This window comes from Phacochoerus africanus, chromosome 11 (genome assembly GCF_016906955.1).
Source record: "Phacochoerus africanus isolate WHEZ1 chromosome 11, ROS_Pafr_v1, whole genome shotgun sequence".
NCBI classification, from domain to species: domain Eukaryota; kingdom Metazoa; phylum Chordata; class Mammalia; order Artiodactyla; family Suidae; genus Phacochoerus; species Phacochoerus africanus.
The window spans coordinates 32,016,246-32,034,470 of NC_062554.1; the positions used below are offsets into that span (position 1 = coordinate 32,016,246).

Consider the following 18,225-nt stretch of genomic DNA (forward strand, 5'->3'; position numbering starts at 1 on the left):
AGCAGTTAAGAGCTCAGATGCTAGAGTCAGTGGCTTTTCTCCATACTAGCAACTATGCAACATTCAACACATCACTTAACTTTCCTGAAATTCAGTTTCCTTTATTTTGTGAAACAGAGATCATAAAATGATGTGTGTGAGGTAGTTCCTCGCCCTAAAAATGTTAGCTGCTATTGCCCAATATTAGGAAGGTGCCTACATTTTTTAATTCTTCTAACTCATTTTATTTTTGTTTTTTTTAATTATTAACGTATACTTGATTTGCAGTGTTTTGTCAAGTTCTACTACACAGCAAAATGACCCAATCACACACATTTCCCTGCGCTGTACAACTCATTTTAAAATCCTCCCACTTTGCTAAAGAGTTACAGAGAATTCTTTACCAAAAGTTTTTTTTGTTTGTTTGTTTGTTTGTTTGTTTTTGCTGTTTTTTGGGGCTGTACCCACAGCATTTGGAAGCTCCCAGACTAGGGGTTGAATCAGAGCTACAGCTGCTGGCCCACACCACAGCCACAGTAACTGAGGATCTGAGCTGCATCTGAGACCTACACCACAGCTCACGGCAATTCCGGATCCCCAACCCACTGAGTGAGGCCAGGGATTGAACCTCATCCTCATGGATACTAGTCGGATTCATTTCTGCTACACCACAACAGGAACTCCCACAAAACATCATCTATCCTATGGATGTATATGAACACGGCTAAGTTAACATTCAATTAATCTACAATCTTTGTAATCAAAATATCTGAAAGCACATACGTTGTGAAGGCTTCATTTTGTTTTGCACCAATATAGTAGGAGTAGAGATTGAACATTCCAATCATAAAGGCCACAAACACCATGATGAATATGACCATGAACTTGAAGATGTCTTTTACTGTTCTTCCAAGAGATATCTGCAGAGGTCCAAAGCTTTCATTTGCTGGTAAAATGTAGGCTATTCTGGAGAAACTTAAAACTACAGCAATTGCATAAAGACCTTCAGATATAATTTGAGGATCAGAGGGGTCCCACTTTATCCTGGCTAGGAAAAAGCAAAGACAAGAGATATGGTGAGTTTATTTAAGTTTTTTATTTAGGTAACTTCTTTTGTGGGATTAACAATCCAGTTCTCAATGGAAGTCTCATATCTTAAAGGGCTTCTTTAAGTGTCAGGTGTACTTGAGCTTCTAAATTTATTGAGAAATGAATTACCTGGTTTGCTGGCAGAGTGTATCAGAATGGTTAAGATGTTCGAACTGTGGAATTCTCAGTATATACAAAAATGCCAGTATCTATCTATTTATTTATCTATCTAAAATCAGCTGGAAGAGGAGTTCCCAGTGTGGCTCTACAGCAGTAATGAACCTGACTAGTATCCAGGAGGATGCAGGTTCGATCCCTGGCCTCACTCAGTGGGTTAAGGATCTGGCATTGCCATGAGCCGTGGTTTAGGTCACAGACACCGCTTGGATCTGAAGTTGCTGTAGTTGTGGCTTAGGCTGGCAACTGCAGCTCCAATTCAACCCCTAGCCTGGGAACTTTCATATGCCACAGGTGTGGTCCTAAAAATAAAAAGAAATTAATAAATAAATAATAAAATCAACTGGAAGAACTGGGATAAGTTACTTAACTTTATTTTCTCATCTTAAAAATGAGATAGTATTGCTCCTACCACTGTCATCTATTGTAAGAATTCAGTATGTCAATGTATATTCAGTGTTTAAAAAGTGCTTGTCACTAAATAAATGGTAACATTTACTATCTAATCTTAAACTATAATAAAAAATAAGCCCCAAATAAATATCATTATTTAATCATAAACTATAATTACCCTATAATGTAATTTTGGGCTTGTGGAGTACTTGTAGTTATTTTAACTTACTGAAGTAATTTATATCACTCATTCAAGTCTATTTTTATCATAAAAATGTAGTAATTATTCATTTATGAATTTTTCTGGCATTATTACATCAGGTCATCAAAAACCTAATTAAGAAACCATTGTGAAGAAAAATACAAAGTGTGTAATAAAGAGGAAAAATATAATTATGCATTTGTATTTGCTGAGAAGTGGAATTAGGAAAGGATACAAGAAACTAATAAAAGCTGTTTCCTTTTTTGCTGTAATTTGAATATAAGTACAATATATAAATACATAGCTGTGACTTAAAAATTCTGCACATTAAAAAATTTTATTATAAAATAATGGCTATATTCCCTGAGCTGTACAGTATATCCTTGTAGAGAAGCCCTCCATTATGCACTAAAAAATATTAATATTAAAATAAATAATAAAAAAGAAATCCCTATGTAAAATAGCCAAAAAAGCCCATAGAGATGTCAATTGAATGTTAACTGACGTCTCACCAGAGGATTCAAAATAAGTGTTCAAAGGGAGTCTATTTTCCTCATCCTAGGTTTATGCAAGGAAAGATCTTCCCTAAGCAAAATAGCTGAAGTGCTTTCTATCCCTCTTAGTCACTTTGCATTTGGGGATGTGGAAAGACTTATCTGATTGCTAAACGTGAATGAATAACTGGTAACAGAGCATACTTGGTTCAGCTCTGCCCTCTTTTTCTTGAGAATTCTCCCCTGGTCCCCCAAGGAGGAGTCTCACATGATCAGACATTTTCTGCCATACCCCTCTTTGGGGAAGACTTCCTTGTCCATTGCTGTCTGGAAACTGGAAGATACGTCTGCCTAATCCTGGGGTTCAATATTACTATTGGCTAATAATAGACTCAGAATTATCTCATCCAGCCTATGATGATCTGGCCTCCACATTAGCTTTTTGTTTTATTTGTTGTTTTGTTCTCAAACAACAAACATAAATGTTTTTGGCCTTTTTTTTTCTGGCTTTTTAGGGCTGAGCCTGAATGAGGAAGAGTGGTATTATTTATTGGGGGCCCTCCAAAGCCTCCAATGATTTCCTTGCTTCCAAATAGTTTATATGCCTTAAGTGGAAATGGAACTTCAATGTGTACTACTTTTTATCAATGGGGAAAAAAATAAATCCAAGACATAATACAGGCATTCTCAATGAAGTTTGGTGGTTATTCAATTCATCCCAGAGATAAAGTGATATGATTCTTGGGACAAAAAGAGGTTTCCAGCCAGAAGAAATATCAAGGGAAGAAGGAGAAAGCATTTTTCTTCAGATACAGATACTCTGAAGAAGCTGGAAACTAATCAACAATTCTCTGAGAATGGAGTGGTGACCAAACTGCTGCTGATTGCATTTTTATAAGAAAATTCTTCATTTTATAAACTTCTACTGACTGTGTACTAAAAACTCACCCAAGTTGTAGTATTTCACATTGTCTCCCAATGTGACTTTTGTCAAATCCTTCAAAGTATCATTTGCATCAATGATGCTCTGGGCTTTGGAAGCATGCCAGAATGCCATGAATCTTGCAATGAATGATGCTGCAAAGATTGCCAACATTCCAAAATCAAGCATATTCCACAACTCAAACAAGTACTCCTTGGGGCCTTGAGTCCAAATTTCTTTACATTCTGCCCATATCATGCCTGCATGAAAAGGGGTTAACATATCAATTTAATTTCATTCCAGCCTTCACTCATCAATAAAACAAAATAAATTTGAAGTCTCAGGTTGACATATAAAACCCTTCAAAATTTGGCCTCATGCCCATCCAGCCATAATTCTCTTATCCCCACAAATCCTACAGTCCAACAATATCAGTACATTACCTTAAGGCATTTGACAAAGTTCACTCAAACAACAAACATAAATGTTTTTGCCTTTTTTTTTTTTTTTGGCTTTTTAGGGCTGAGCCAGAAGCATATGGAAGTTCCCAGGCTAGGCGGAACCTGCTGGCCTACACCACAGCCACAGCAATGTGGGATCCAGGCTGCTTCTGCGACCTACACCACAACTCACTGAAACACCGGAGCCCTAACCCATTGAGCACTGCCAGGGATCGAACCCATGTCCTCATGGATACTAGTCAGGTTCGTTAATGCTGAACCACGATGAGAACTCCATGGATAGTGGAATTATTAATAATGCTGCATAGTGTCTCTAAAACTTAGTGCACTGCTTAGGAGCATAAGTTTTGGAAGCTGATCGGCATGGATTTAAGACTCCGTTCTTCCACTTATTAGCTATGTAATCTTTGGAAAGTTCAACTTTCTAAAACTCGATTGGCAAAATGGGGATGATAGTAGGTTGTACCTACATCATAGGATTGTTAGGAGAATTAAATAATACATGAAAAATGCACGGCACAGTGTTTGGCACTTGAAAAGAATAACACTTATTGAGCATTAAGTATTTTAAATTTTCTATCACTGGCTCATAGTTTCTTTTTTTGACCCACTGTTGACTCTGAAGAAAGCATCCCCTCACTGTGGATCTGTTGTGCTATTTCTACCTTCTAGAGAAGAGAATAAGTCTGCTCCTCTGCCTTGAAATTTCTTAAAACAAAACAATCCCCCCCCCCCATGGACGCATTAAATCTATTCTATAGCAGGGACATATTTACCATTAAACTAATGAAATTTAAGCTTTAAGATACCTTCTTTGCCCAGGCTCCTCTGAGGGTTCTGTTTCATCTTCTTTTTTACCTATGTGGTCCAAATAACTAAACTTCTGGGTTCACAGTCCCTAGGTTCCACCCTACCCCACCCTCTAGAGTAAATTTCCCCAGTCCTCGCAAGTGCTGTTCCATGGAGAAGTCACTCACATTTCCGGCTGCTTTCAATTGGGAATGGTCCCTAGTCTAGTCTGCCAATTGTCTCCATGGGGCACACAGAGCCATTCAAAATCCTACAGATATGATCTGGCCAGAGCATGGAACAAGGATGTAATTACAGCCCTTGTCTGTAGTCCTCTCTGTTGGAGAGTCAACCCAGCATTGCTTTTGCTTCCTTAGCAGCTCATGCTGGTCACTAAGTTAAAAGGGCTGCTGGGCACCTTTTCACGTGAAGTGTCTATGGAGCATGTCTCCTCGGCCCTGTGTTCCTGCTACACTTCTCATTGGATTGAGCTCACCATTCTGCCTTGTCGACATCTCCTGGAATGTCAGTTCCATCATTTAGGCTTTCAACTTTTGTCTACTAAAAGTTATATAAATTTGCTTTCTGTGACCAATCATGTCAGTCTTTTCTCTCAAGCCAACCAGGATCTGACCTAAGTAGGCCACTTCTTATTAATGTTTCCAGAAGGTACAACAACTTTCTTTCAAGAAAAACTTCAAAAAGAAAAATAAATACCAGTGTCAGAAATTGAACCAGGTGTCTAACATATGCTAGAAAGCATCAGCTATCTGTTCTGAATTGTTAGTTTTTTTGCTTTAAATGAACACTATGTGATCATCTCTGAATTTCAAATACAAAGGTTATCAGGCCAATTGTTCCAAGGAAATGCTTTTATTCATAAAATTAAAAGTTAATATTCTTGGCTTAGGTTTCAAGTGAAAAAGGTAGCACTTCCAATGTTTATAATAAAATATTAGTATGAGAAGAATGAGTTATGTTTGATAAAGAGCAAAATGAACAGTACATCTAATCCTTTACATAAAATTTAATGATTTCAAAGTTTAATCTTGAAGTCATATCTTCCTTAATATGTTTTCAGTAGGAAATAACAATTCCATGTAAAACATATAAACTCTTAATGAAGAGTGTCATAATAATAATTATCTGAAATTTATTAAACATGTCCTATGTTCCAAGTTCTGTGTTATATACTTTACACATACTAACATATATATACATATAAATAAAACAACTAGCATATAGGCTTGCAGCTTGAGATAAAGGCAATGTCCAAATGATTGCTCTTATTTTAAATCAAAAATTCAGAGTGAAATGTAATTTATTTCTTTTTTTTCAGGGCCACACCTGCAGCATATGGAGTGCCCGGGCTAGGGGTCAAATTGGAGCTGTAGCTGCCAGCCTACACCTCAATCACAGCAACACCAGATCTAAGCTGTGTCTGCGACCTACACCACAGCTCACTGCAATGCCGGATCCTTAACCCACTGAGTGAGGCCAGGGATCGAACCTGTGTCCTCATGGATGCTAGTGAGATTCATTTCCACGGAGCCATGACGGGAACTCCCACCGTGATCTTTGTAAAATGTGGTGGATCATATCAACAACAGATGAAAATTATCTTCTGGCCATGTCACCACCCTTATCTCTCACCACCCACATCCACAAATGAACCTGTGCTCAGGCTGGGCCTAACTCATAATTTTGCAGGTGTTGACGTATTCATATCTTTGTGTCCAACATTCTGCATCCATGCTCTGCAGTGTTCTTACTCCCCCCTAAACGCTAGGTGGGTTTAACATTTCTTTATCTTCAAAGTCTCAGACTGAACCTACGTCCAGGAGGCCTCCTCTGCCCCTTCCTCATTCAGATTTAGATACTTAATCTGTGTATGTTCATAACCTTCAATTACAGTATTTGGCACATAGGTTTTATTGATTTACCTTTTTTAATATGAAGATTATTTTCCACACTCCTTTATTTTTTTCTTCTTCAGCCACATCCATGGCATATAGAAGTTCCCAGGCTAGGGATTGAATCTGAGCCTCAGCTGTGACCTACACCACAGCTGCAGCAATCTGGATCCTTAGCCCACTGCACCCAGGCATGGATGGAACCGGTGCCTCCACAGAGCCAAGCCGGATCATTAACTTGCTACACCACAGCGGGAACTCATTTATTGATTTACTTATTGACCTACTCTCCCGAGACTTAACTTCCTTGACTATAACGACTGCATTTCATTCATTTCAGTATCCTTATTACCTAACAAGGGCACTTTGTTGGGTAACTATTAGGTTATGCAACCAATAGTTACATTATTTATTCATTCATAGATTTCTAATTTCAACATCTATTTCATTTATATTATACTTAATGACAAGCCATGTGGATGACTGATTCTAAAGACAAATAGCATAGTAATTAAGACTGCATTCCACTGGTTTCACTTACCATTTGGGAGATCTAAAGCAAATTACTTAATCCTCACATTAATGCTGTAGTGCAGATGTTTTTATTATATTAACAATTAGAACACTAAGGCACAAAGAGATTGCATGGTGTGCCATGTGTAAAGTGCTTTGAGTAGTTCTGGGCACATAACAAATGTTCAATGAATGTGTGTGTCTACTACCTTCAGCTCCTATTAAATCTCAACGTGAAATCATGTGATTGTTTTTCAAGTTGAAGTCACAGCTCCCCCAAAACATGAGGGCAGTTTTTCATCCATAGCAGAGTTTGATTAATACTCTCCTGTTCATTCTCTTCCTGAGTTTTTCTTGTAAATCTAAAAAGAACCAGGGCGTGTAAGGAGACTGTGGCACTAATAATGAAACCAAGATGACTGTGCATACAAAATCAAGTTGTGTAGAGCACTGTGCCATGCTGTATACATTTATATAACTGATGTGTGAGGGAATCAGTGTCATTCAGTCCTACTGCTAAGGCTGCAAAAATAAATGATGACAGAAAATCAGTCTTTACCTATTACCCAGGATATAATGAGCATCTCCATCCAAGAGAAGCAGGATGTTTTCATCCTGAACAGCTGTTTTGCATTATCTGTGCTGGTTTCATTAGGAAGGAGTTTGGTGCCTTCAAATCTGTCAGCTGCATTCATGACTAGCAGTCCCAGAAAAATGGTGAAGGAGGCGGCGTGTGCTACAAACTTCATGAATGGTCCACGCATTATCTTCCCCATCTGCCACAACACACATCAAAAGAAACTCTTACGTTTGTTTTGTATGGTTTGCAAAACATACATGTGTATACACAAGAATAAACAGCTACGCAGTCCAGTGTTCTCCTAAGATAATTACGTACATTGTATAATTAATAACAGGATAATAATTCTTTATGCTGGCATAAAATGTTTGTCACATTTCTCATTTACATAAGCTGATACTCTTTTCTTTTCATTATAGTTGATTTACAATGTTGTGCCAATTTCTCCTGTACAGCAAAGTGACCAAGTCATACACACACACATTCCCTTTCTTATATTAATATGTTGTTGTTCTGGATTGATAATTAAATAAATTAACTTTTCTATTAAATGATATTTAAGTTCTTAAAATATTAATATAATACTGACAAAATAATAGTTTAATACAATAATGACAAAAGACAGAGCATAGGATCAAGATTACTCAGAAAAAGCGAAAAAATTTAGACCTGAAGTATTGAGGAAACAGCAATGAAAATATTAAACTGTATCTACTTTCCAATGTATACACCTTTGGTTGGCATTTGCCTTGTCTGTTGTCCTCATGAGTATTTCCCTGACAAGGGTGCAAGTCAGGCTTCAAGTGCCGTTGCTATGTTGGTGATGTTGTACATGGAGTAAAAGTCAGGTGTAATAAGAAGAGAACTCCCAGCCGAGGTTAGGACAGCAGGGCAGTTTGCATCACTGTATTGGAAAGATGTCCTGGAACGACATTTGATTGAAAGCCCAACATTTTAAGTTCAGGTTCCAGTTTTGTTCCTTCATTAGCTGAGTGGCAATGAGTGAATTTCCGAAATTATGTGAAAATCAGATTCTTCATATGAATATGGAGACAATAAATGCTCCGTCTGGAGTACAGGATTCATTTCCGTCTGAAATGCACAAATTCTAGGTAGGGTAGAAGAATGGTATGTACCCAGCATGTGTCTCTGTGCATTCTCTGGAATGGTAAACAAAATTCAACATGTGTGTGCAAGGATTTTTTCTTAGGAAAAGGCCCATAGCTTTCACTAGCTTTTCAACTGAGTTTATTACAATAAAAATATATAAATTTATAGTGATACCACCAATATTTAGCCTGGACTTGTATGTGCCAAGTACTGTTTTAAATGCTTTACCTTGTTAATTTCATATAATCATTACAACAACCCAATGGGGAAGGTGCTTCCAAAATGCCCATCTTGGAGTTCCCGTCGTGGCGCAGTGGTTAACGAATCCGACTAGGAACCATGAGGTTGCGGGTTCGGTCCCTGCCCTTGCTCAGTAGGTTAACGATCCGGCATTGCCTTGAGCTGTGGTGTAGGTTGCAGACGTGGCTCGGATCCCGCGTTGCTGTGGCTCTGGCGCAGGCTGGTGGCTACAGCTCCGATTCAACCCCTAGCCTGGGAATCTCCATATGCCGTGGAAGCGGTCCAAGAAATAGCAACAACAACAACAACAACAGACAAAAAAGACAAAAAAAAAAAAAGACAAAATGCCCATCTTTTATGGATAAAGAAACTGAGGAAATGAGGTCCAGAGACTTGCTTAAAGGTCACACAGCTCATAAGGGGTAGAGCTGGAATATGAACCCAGACATACTTGTTTCAGGTTTAATGTTTCTATTTGGTTTACAAAACAATTTTATATTTTCTCATAAGGTAACATATGTAAATTCTTAGCGGGAAAAAAGTTTCTAAGATTTTAAAAAGCTAAATGCTATAATGGAAGGAAGGTAGTCAGTGGTCTCTATTCCTATAAACTTTATCCGTCTATGTGGTTTTCAAAATCATAAAAGTTAGAGCTAGAATCAATCACATAGTTTAGTCCCTTCTCTCTTGATATTTTGAATCGTAGCCCAGGCAAAATATCAACAGGTGTGTGCGTGTGTCTTTCTCTAGCTCAATCGCTCAGTTTATCTAGTTTTAAGCAATGGATTCATACATTTAAGTTAAAGTGCAGAGCCAATGCCAAGTTATTTTGTTAAAATTTGCTGTAAAAAGTCAAGTCTAAAAACCATCTTCTATAAATATGATCATTATATTGAGTCAGAGTATTTTTTGTGTTTTTTAAGGTCTTGTTTAAATAGAAGTTAAAACTTTAACTTTTAAATAAAGTTAAAACAAATGGCAGAGAAAGTAGATTTGATTTTTTTGCCTATTGGGCTTAGCTATGTTTTTTTAAAATATGGACTGTTAAAAAATGAGTATAAATGAGTATTTTTTCATTATGTGTCATATATAAAATTTTAATTCTCTATTGTTTTATATGATTTATCATAACCATGACTATTTAATCATGTTTTATATGAGATTTAATTGTGAGTGTAAGATTTATTTAATCATTTATTGCAAATTTAAATATCTTCCTGGTAAGCAAAGCTATTTATTATAAAACTTAAACCAATTTTTTTAAATTCGCAATTTATCTGACTGTTGTGGAACACTGGGATTGGGGCATTGCTTGTTAGCAGTGAAATCCATGTTAAAATTATATATTCCCTGCCTTGTCCAGGGAGCATCAGAGACAGCTTTCGAAATACAAAATTATCAAAAACTCAAGAGAATGAAAATTAAAATAGGAGAAGAAGAAAAGAAAGGGCTAGGGACAAAAAAAAAAATGGGGTGAGAATAAAGTTGCCCACATTAGAGTGGGCTCTGCATCTGAGACTTGAACTTGAGTTTAACTCTCTGGATGCATCTGAAGCCAATATTCAGCTGTCAAGTCATGGAGTCTGCTCTGCGCCTCACACCTGACCTGGCTCACCTCCCTTCTTCACTGGGTTACTGGTCCTTATGACTCCTTCCTTTTATTCAGAAGGGAGAGAAGAGAATCAAATCAGGCAAGCTTGTTGCTTACTAAATGTTCTGGTTTAAAGAAAAATAAACAAACACATAAACAGAAAACAAACACAAAGTTGGCTGAGAGGAAACTAAGATGGTGTCTGTGTTCGAATATTCACATCTCCTATTTCCTGTGTTTCTCTCTCTCTCTCTCTCTTTTTAAGGGCCGCACATGCGGCATATGGAAGTTTCCAGGCTAGGGGTCGAATCAGAGCTACAGCTGCTGACCTGACCTACACCACAGCTCACAGCAATTCCAGATCTTTAGCCCACTGAGTGAGGCCAGGGATTGAACCCACATTCTCAGAGATATTAGATGGGTTTGTTTCTGCTGACCACAGCGGGAACTCCTTGTGTTTCTCTTTAAACTAAAGGAGAACCTGGTACCACTCAATGGACTTTAGGAGTGGAAGTGAGTTATTCGTTTTAGTAAAATTTGTTATCTACATATTCTGTGATGTAAGCAAACTTCCGAAAAATAACTATAAAGAAGGGGACTTCTCAATGGAACAAGGTGAACAACTAATCTACCTGGAAAATGACTGAAGGTGAGCACTGAAATACTTGTCTTTAAATATTGTTATCATACTCTTTTAAGTATTTATTGATGATCAACTATCTATCAAATTCCAATAGTAACAGAAAAGGCTGAACTTAGCTTAAGCCAAAATGATTTGAAATCACGGCATGACCTAGTTTTATTGTAATGAGCATAAAACCTATTTGGGTTAAGGTGGAAAAAGAGAACATGTAAGGACAGAGAATTTCTTAAAGAAAAGAACAGACTTGCGGAAAGGAAACCAAACTTTAAACAGAAACAGGGACTCTGTCAAGGTGTGTAGACCTGCAATTTGATCTGGCTTAATTTTCATGGATTCTTTGAATTTTTTAAAAAATAGCATTTTAAATAAAAGCATCAATATAGCTTGAGCAACCTCCCCCCATTAAAAAAAAAATCAGTTCTGTAAACTATAAATAATGTTTACCTATACCTATTACTAAAGGGAAAAAATGTAAAAGAGATTTTATCATGCTTCAAACACTAAATAACAGTCAGTAAAATAGATTTTAGATATGAGAAAAAAAATAACTTGACAGTGTCCTTTTAATTTGATTATTTGCCTCAGTGTTCATAAACGAGGATGGAAAACAGATGCCAGAAATAAACATGGCCAGGGAAGAAGAAATAGTGAAGGAAATCAGGTTAATTAGAATTGAATCAAAATTTAAGAAATGTGCAACTCTAAGGAGTGCCAAAAATAGTCTTTCAATACACCAAACACTCCAGAAGGCATTATGTTTTGAATCCAGTGGATATGGGGAGGGATATTTACCCACAATTACCCACTTTTGAAAAGACATGAATTTAACTGATCACAGAGTAATCACAGGGATAATTCTAAAACTCCCCGCCCCCTACTTCTAATCCAGCCTACATCTCAGAAGACCCAGGAAATGTGAGTAGAAGCAGAACAGAGGCTGCATATATAGATGGAGCCTATGTTCTAGTTAAGGAGAATTTTTTTTTTTGAAGTGAAATCTGTCATTCCTATGAAAAAAAAAGAAAGAAAACTAACTTTCTAGAAGATAATCCATGCTATAAATTTCTAATTCAAGTAAATCTCACTATTTGCATTTCATTTTCATCCTTTATATTTTATTTATGAGTCAACGTTTGGGCTTATATATTTAAGGGAAAATATATATGATGATCGATTTCACCCTCATGAGAAAATACCCAGTTTCCAGCAGTTCCATCATCACCACTGAAAGTAATTATGAAGTTCCCACTATGTAAAAAGAGCTTTGCATCAGCTTCCGACCAAAAGTCATTTAGAAACATTCCTATAAGGTCAAAGCACCAAATATGTGACTAAGTAATAAGAAGAAAATATGTCGGTCATGGTGATATATGTGTTTGCACCTAAATGTTACAAATATTTGAAAATGAGTCACGCCCATGTAAACAGCAAGTGATTCAACTGGCCTTTCTACAGGGCACATAAATAGATGGTCCAGCAGACATTCTAGCCACATAGCTTTAGAATTCTTTCAGTCTGACTCTGAGTTGAAACTTAAACAGTTCCAGAAATGTGGCTTCAAAAACATGAGGAGTAAGATTGTTGGCGATGAAGGGCAGACAAATTTCTACGCCTGTTAACAGAATGGCATGACACCATTTTCCCAACTTGTTCTGTCTCACTAATGAAAGCCTAGGTCTGTTTGAACAAGTTAATTTCACCAATGTCTGTGCAGATAGATATGGGGGGAAAAATCAGGCTATTTTACTGTCAGGTTACAAGGAACTCTGTCCCCAAAATAAATATTCTTCATTGAGACAAGCATTCTGTTGGTATTTACACAATTATCCTTTATTTACATTAAGGTTTCCCTGGTCATATTAGCTGAAATAAACACAAAATAAAATCTGTCATCTTGGATTTTGCCAGAGGAAAAATAACAAAAGGAAACATGTTCTTTTAGGATGTTATTTGAGGTCCAGGCTTCACAGACATACCTTGCTGCATGGAGCAAACCAGTAAATGAGAGCCAGGAAGGGCAGTCCGATGGCAACGGCGAGGACCACAAGGAACTTGACTGCCATGGTCTGCTGCCGCAAACCGGAAAGGTTCTCATACCATATGGAGAGAAGCTGCTGTTGACAGTTGGGGTGAGCTACAAACTGGCAGGGCAGTGACAAAACATTTAACAGCATGATTAAAAAAAGACCCAGCATAAACTCATTTCCTGTGTTCTCATGTTTTGTTCTGCTCTTTCCCATGAAAAAAAATATTGTTAGAATTAAAGAACAAGTGTAAGATATTGAAATGATGGGCATCCAGCAAGATGGCAAGGGGTTCTAATACACATTATATACATTAGAAGATTTCATTTTATCCAACTTTTCCTTTATGACTAGTGGGCTTTCTTTCAAAGCATAGACAAATTTGGGGAATTGAATATTATAAAAAGAATTATCCATCTTTTACAAAAGGACTTTTACGATTGTATGCTTTTTCATCTAGAAGTGACATAAAGGTCCTGGGAGTTCCTCTGTGGCTTAGGGATCTGGGGTTGTCACTGCAGCAGCTTGGTCACTGCTGTGGCCCAGGAACTTCCTCATGCTGAGGGCCCAGCCAAAACAAACAAACAAACAAACAACAAACAAACAAACAAACAAAAAGATCCCACTAGTCCAGGTCTAAATACATTTTTAAAAAATAGATAACCTTTTCTGCCCTGACCTAAAATGCTAAACTTATTTTATATTAACTTCCCATTTGTCTACAGTCTGTTTCCTAACTACCTACTCTATTCCACTGATATTATCTTTTTTATTCATAACCTCTTTCAACTAAGGAAACTTTACAATTAAATTTCAATTTTTATTCTGCAGAATTTTTTATTCTCACATATTTATGTCTTACAAGTGAACCCTACATATATGACTAAGAGCATTATTTAGCATATAAAAAACAGTGACCTCAAATAACAATTGGCAAAGAGTATTAAAATTTTAGACAAAGGGCAGGTTATAGAAAGGAACTACAAATGATTCTTAAGAATGGTTAACCACAAAGATAATTAAAACAAGATACAATGCTTGTCTTCTAGGAGTAAGGTTTTAACACTCATTGTGAAAGGAAGAAATAAGCCCTCTCATACACTGCTGGCATGTGTGTAAATTGATGCACCTTTTCTGAAGGAAAATTCAGAATATTTTTTGTTTTTTTTTTTTGGCTTTTTAGGGCTGCACACACGGCATATGGAGGTTCCCAGGCTAGGGGTAAAATTGGAGCTACAGCTGCCAGCCACAGCCACAGCCACAGCAAAGCAGGAGTCGAGCCGCATCTGTGACCTACACCACAGCTCATGGTAATGCCAGATGCCCAACCCACTGAGCAAAGCCAGGGATCGAACCCATATCCTCATGGATACTAGTCAGATTCGTCTCTGCTGTGCCACGAAGGGAATCCCTCAGCAAATGTTTTGAAATAACAAAAACCTAAAGGAAATGATAAACATCCTTAAATAATAAACTGATTAAATGAACCTAACAATTTAAATGAGCATAATGATAGGCACCCTTTGAAAAGATGAAGTGGCTATTAATTTATATACTGATATGTGAAGATGCCCAAGATACAAACTTATGAAGAAAAATATAATTCTGATTAACTACTCTTACCATAAGACTATATTAGTTTTATTATAAAACCTATCTTTAAAAACTTTGTTGTTTTTAAGATGTATTACTTAACCTAAGAAAGTAGTCAAGGACAGGGGTTACTGCATGAGGACAGAGACTAAAAATATGTTACAAATAAAGATGCAGGAGATTCAAATGCACTAAAGAAGGAACTGAAGGCACTGGTCTGGAATTGGAACATATTAACAAATGGGAAAAGGGAGTTAAATAACAATGTTCCTATCCCATAACAAATGGCATATAGTTTGAACACACAATATCATTTTTTTATATCATTAGTTAAGTAAAGGAAAATGGCAATCACTGCATAAACAAGTCTAGATTTTAAAGATGTGCATCTCATGTAGGTTAAATACCTCGCAACCAGTGTCTTAGGATTCATTAGAGAACCTGCTTGGGGCACTTAATTAGAAAACCTAGTTCAATCTAATTATGCCAATTCTCATCCTTATTTAGCACCAATAAAAAAAAATGGAAATAATGTAAAAGGGGCTTCATGCCTGACCTTACTTTTTTCACTTCATATTTAATGGCAAGTTTTAAACGGCTGAGATTGGGACGACCGTGATCTCCGCTGTGGCGCACTTCAACATCCCCATTCAGAATGGCCTCTACTTCTTCGGTATTTCTGCACAGATCAAGGAGTCCAACCACAAAATCTTTGCACTGCATTGATAGTTTTTTGTAGTCATTCTAGGAGAGACAAAGCAAAGCAAAAACAATAATGTAGAAGTAGCACATTTCACTATGTTACGCTGCAGAACTTATGAGTGACGTAATGGTCGGTAGAGAAAACCCAAAGAAACACTCCCGTTTTAAGTTTACTGGGGTTTTTTATATTATTTTATTTTAAATTTTTTGCCTTTTTTAGGGCTGCACCTGAGGCATATGAAGTTCTCAGGCTAAGGGTCAAACAGGAGCTGTGGCTACTGGCCTATCCACAGCCACAGCAACGCTAGATCCAAGCTGCCTCTGCAACTTATACTACAGCTCATGGCAATGCCAGATCCTTAACCCACTGAGAGAGGCCAGGGATTGAACCTACATCCTCATGGATCCTAGTTGGGTTCATTTCTGCTGAGACACAATGGGAACTCCTAGGTTTACTGGGTTTTTTTAGATGCTTCAATTGATGTTTGCTGAGTGGTCTCTGAAATATCTTAGAACTATAAAGATTTTCGTTATATCCTAAAATGTGTCTAAAACATAAGCAAAGTTATCACAAAGTACTGTACTTGCCAAACTCACCTATTGATTCAAAGAGAAATATAAAGTAAGCAAGTCACACTATTTTGCAAACATCATACCTCTGATATTCGTAACCTCATCAGCTAGGCACATAATATGTATTTGCTAGGTCTCTGGAAGACTTTGCAAAACATGTTGGTAAATGTGAGAAACAGACTATTTGGACAGATTCCAGATAAAAGCAAACATATACCACATATCTATTCATTAAACTGTTATTGCGGCACTTTAGGTGACAAAGGGTCAAAAGACGAGATCCAATATATGAAGTCTGCAAATTGAGATTCTTCTCTTTGGAGAAAAGAAAGTTTAATGAAAATACTTTCACTGTAATTTATTGCTGATGACCAAATAGTATTTTGTGAGAATGTAGAGAGTACAGATCTTATTTAAACATGAAAAACTCATTTCAAATTTTACATATACCAGGTATTCATGTCTTCATTCAAGTCTTTCTAATATTCCCTTCCTCTTTATTCTCTTAAATTGGAATATGGTCATTTGTAACCTACGGTAACTGTTAGCTAGGATTTGTTGCTTTGGAAGTGGATCATATTATCTCATTTAATCTTCACAGTCATCTCACTCTGGTTAATGTATCCAAGATCATGCAGCCACAAAGTGTCAAAATGAGTCTTTAAACCTAACCCTGTTTGGTTCTAAGCATCTGTAGAATGCTTTTCTGTTTTGATCTTTAAAGAACTGGGAGGCAAGCCAGGCAAATACTCATCCCATTTTGCATATCAGAAAACTAAGGTCCCGTGAGGTTACGGCTTCAGTGGTGGAGGGAGTTTACTCTTAAAGAAAGCTTTGCAGATTCAGAATTAATTGTCTCCTCCTCCATCTTGATGGCATCGATGTGTTGTAGGATGAAAAGATCCCTTGCAGTGATCAAGAGAGGAAGATATGGGCAAATATGAGAGGCTTTGGATGTGAGTCAGTAAATTAATATTTGGGGAAGTCTACATGGAAAATAGCTTCATCCTGGGTGTGCGTAAAGCACCTACTTGGGCTCCTCCCTGTAAATCATGCCAAGTGACCTTTTAATACAGTTTAGTAACTTCTTACCATGCTAGGCTTTGTTAACCGTAGGTTCAAACAAGTTCTATAAAGGCAACTTGGTAAGACAAATTATGTCTTAACTGAGAAGGGCTCAAACTACTTCTAAAGAGGTACCCAGTCAGATAGTGGATAGTCAGAATCACAAAGAAGTGGCTTTACCCCCTTCATGAAACAGTCAATCAAGGTCCTGGGGAAGAACTTTGTGGTGTGGAAATGTATGTCAATGTCCACAGTATATGTGGTGTGGGCATATATTGTCAATGCCCACTATTCTCTAGTAAAGTGGGCAGGAGCTTGGGCTTTTAGTGTTATATATACCTGTAATCAGATCCCAGCTCTTCCATTATTTATTCATATGAGTTCAAGTAAATTAAAATCACTCTATACAAGGTAGGTGCTATTATTATTATCATTTTACATATGACAAAACTGAGGCTTAGTGAGATTAAATAAGTGTTAGAGAAATCATACATGCAAAGAACACAGCATTGGGGTGAGCATTTAGCAAGCATTTGATAAAACGTAACTACTTATATCATCAAAGGCAGGATCTGAAAACAGGCTGTTTCTTGACATTTGGAGCTATGATGAAATTTAATGCACCTAGCCTCTCTTGTTTGTAGATGTTTATAGTCCTTCTGGAGACAAAATAATGTTAGACTCAAACCCAATACTCTTTAGAATTCCAATTTCCAGATGAAAGTAGATATTTCAAAGGAGAGTATGAAGCTTCAAGTGTAGGGTTAAGACTTTTTAGTTGAGACTACATGGACTGCAAAAGTAAAAGTACAGGAGCTCTGTGCTGTTTAATCCCATGACTTAAAAATTATTTCCAATTCACTGCTGATTCTCAAGATATATTCTAAGCAAAACAAAAACTAACAAACCAAAACCCATTCAAAAAATAAGACCCTGCTTTTAGAAATGCATGCTTTTTTTCCAACTTGGGAACCCATTTACAAATATTTTCACATTTTAAGTTCTCTCAAGTGTAAACTCACTTAAAATGAGATGGTGGCAGTAGTTCATTAGCCAGATGTAGCACTGTGGCTTTTCGAAAGAAAAATTGAAGCTCGTGGGTTGATTTAATTCTGCTCTTGGCTCACACACACATACCATACATTAGTTAAGTAGAAGTGGGTGCTTGCCTA

At 37.0% G+C, this 18,225-nt stretch overlaps 1 protein-coding gene across 2 annotated transcripts in view; it reads right to left on the reverse strand.

Moving 5' to 3' along the window:
- Nucleotides 1-18,225, reverse strand: part of TRPC6 (transient receptor potential cation channel subfamily C member 6) — a 104,930-nt gene that overhangs the window by 16,639 nt on the left and 70,066 nt on the right. For both annotated transcript variants that reach the window (XM_047752592.1, XM_047752591.1), the window contains 5 exons: nucleotides 15,275-15,457; nucleotides 13,073-13,237; nucleotides 7,492-7,708; nucleotides 3,283-3,516; nucleotides 763-1,027 (listed from right to left, as the gene is read on the reverse strand). In XM_047752592.1, coding sequence (XP_047608548.1) covers nucleotides 763-1,027; nucleotides 3,283-3,516; nucleotides 7,492-7,708; nucleotides 13,073-13,237; nucleotides 15,275-15,457 — 1,064 coding nt within the window. The remainder of the gene's footprint in view (nucleotides 1-762; nucleotides 1,028-3,282; nucleotides 3,517-7,491; nucleotides 7,709-13,072; nucleotides 13,238-15,274; nucleotides 15,458-18,225) is intronic.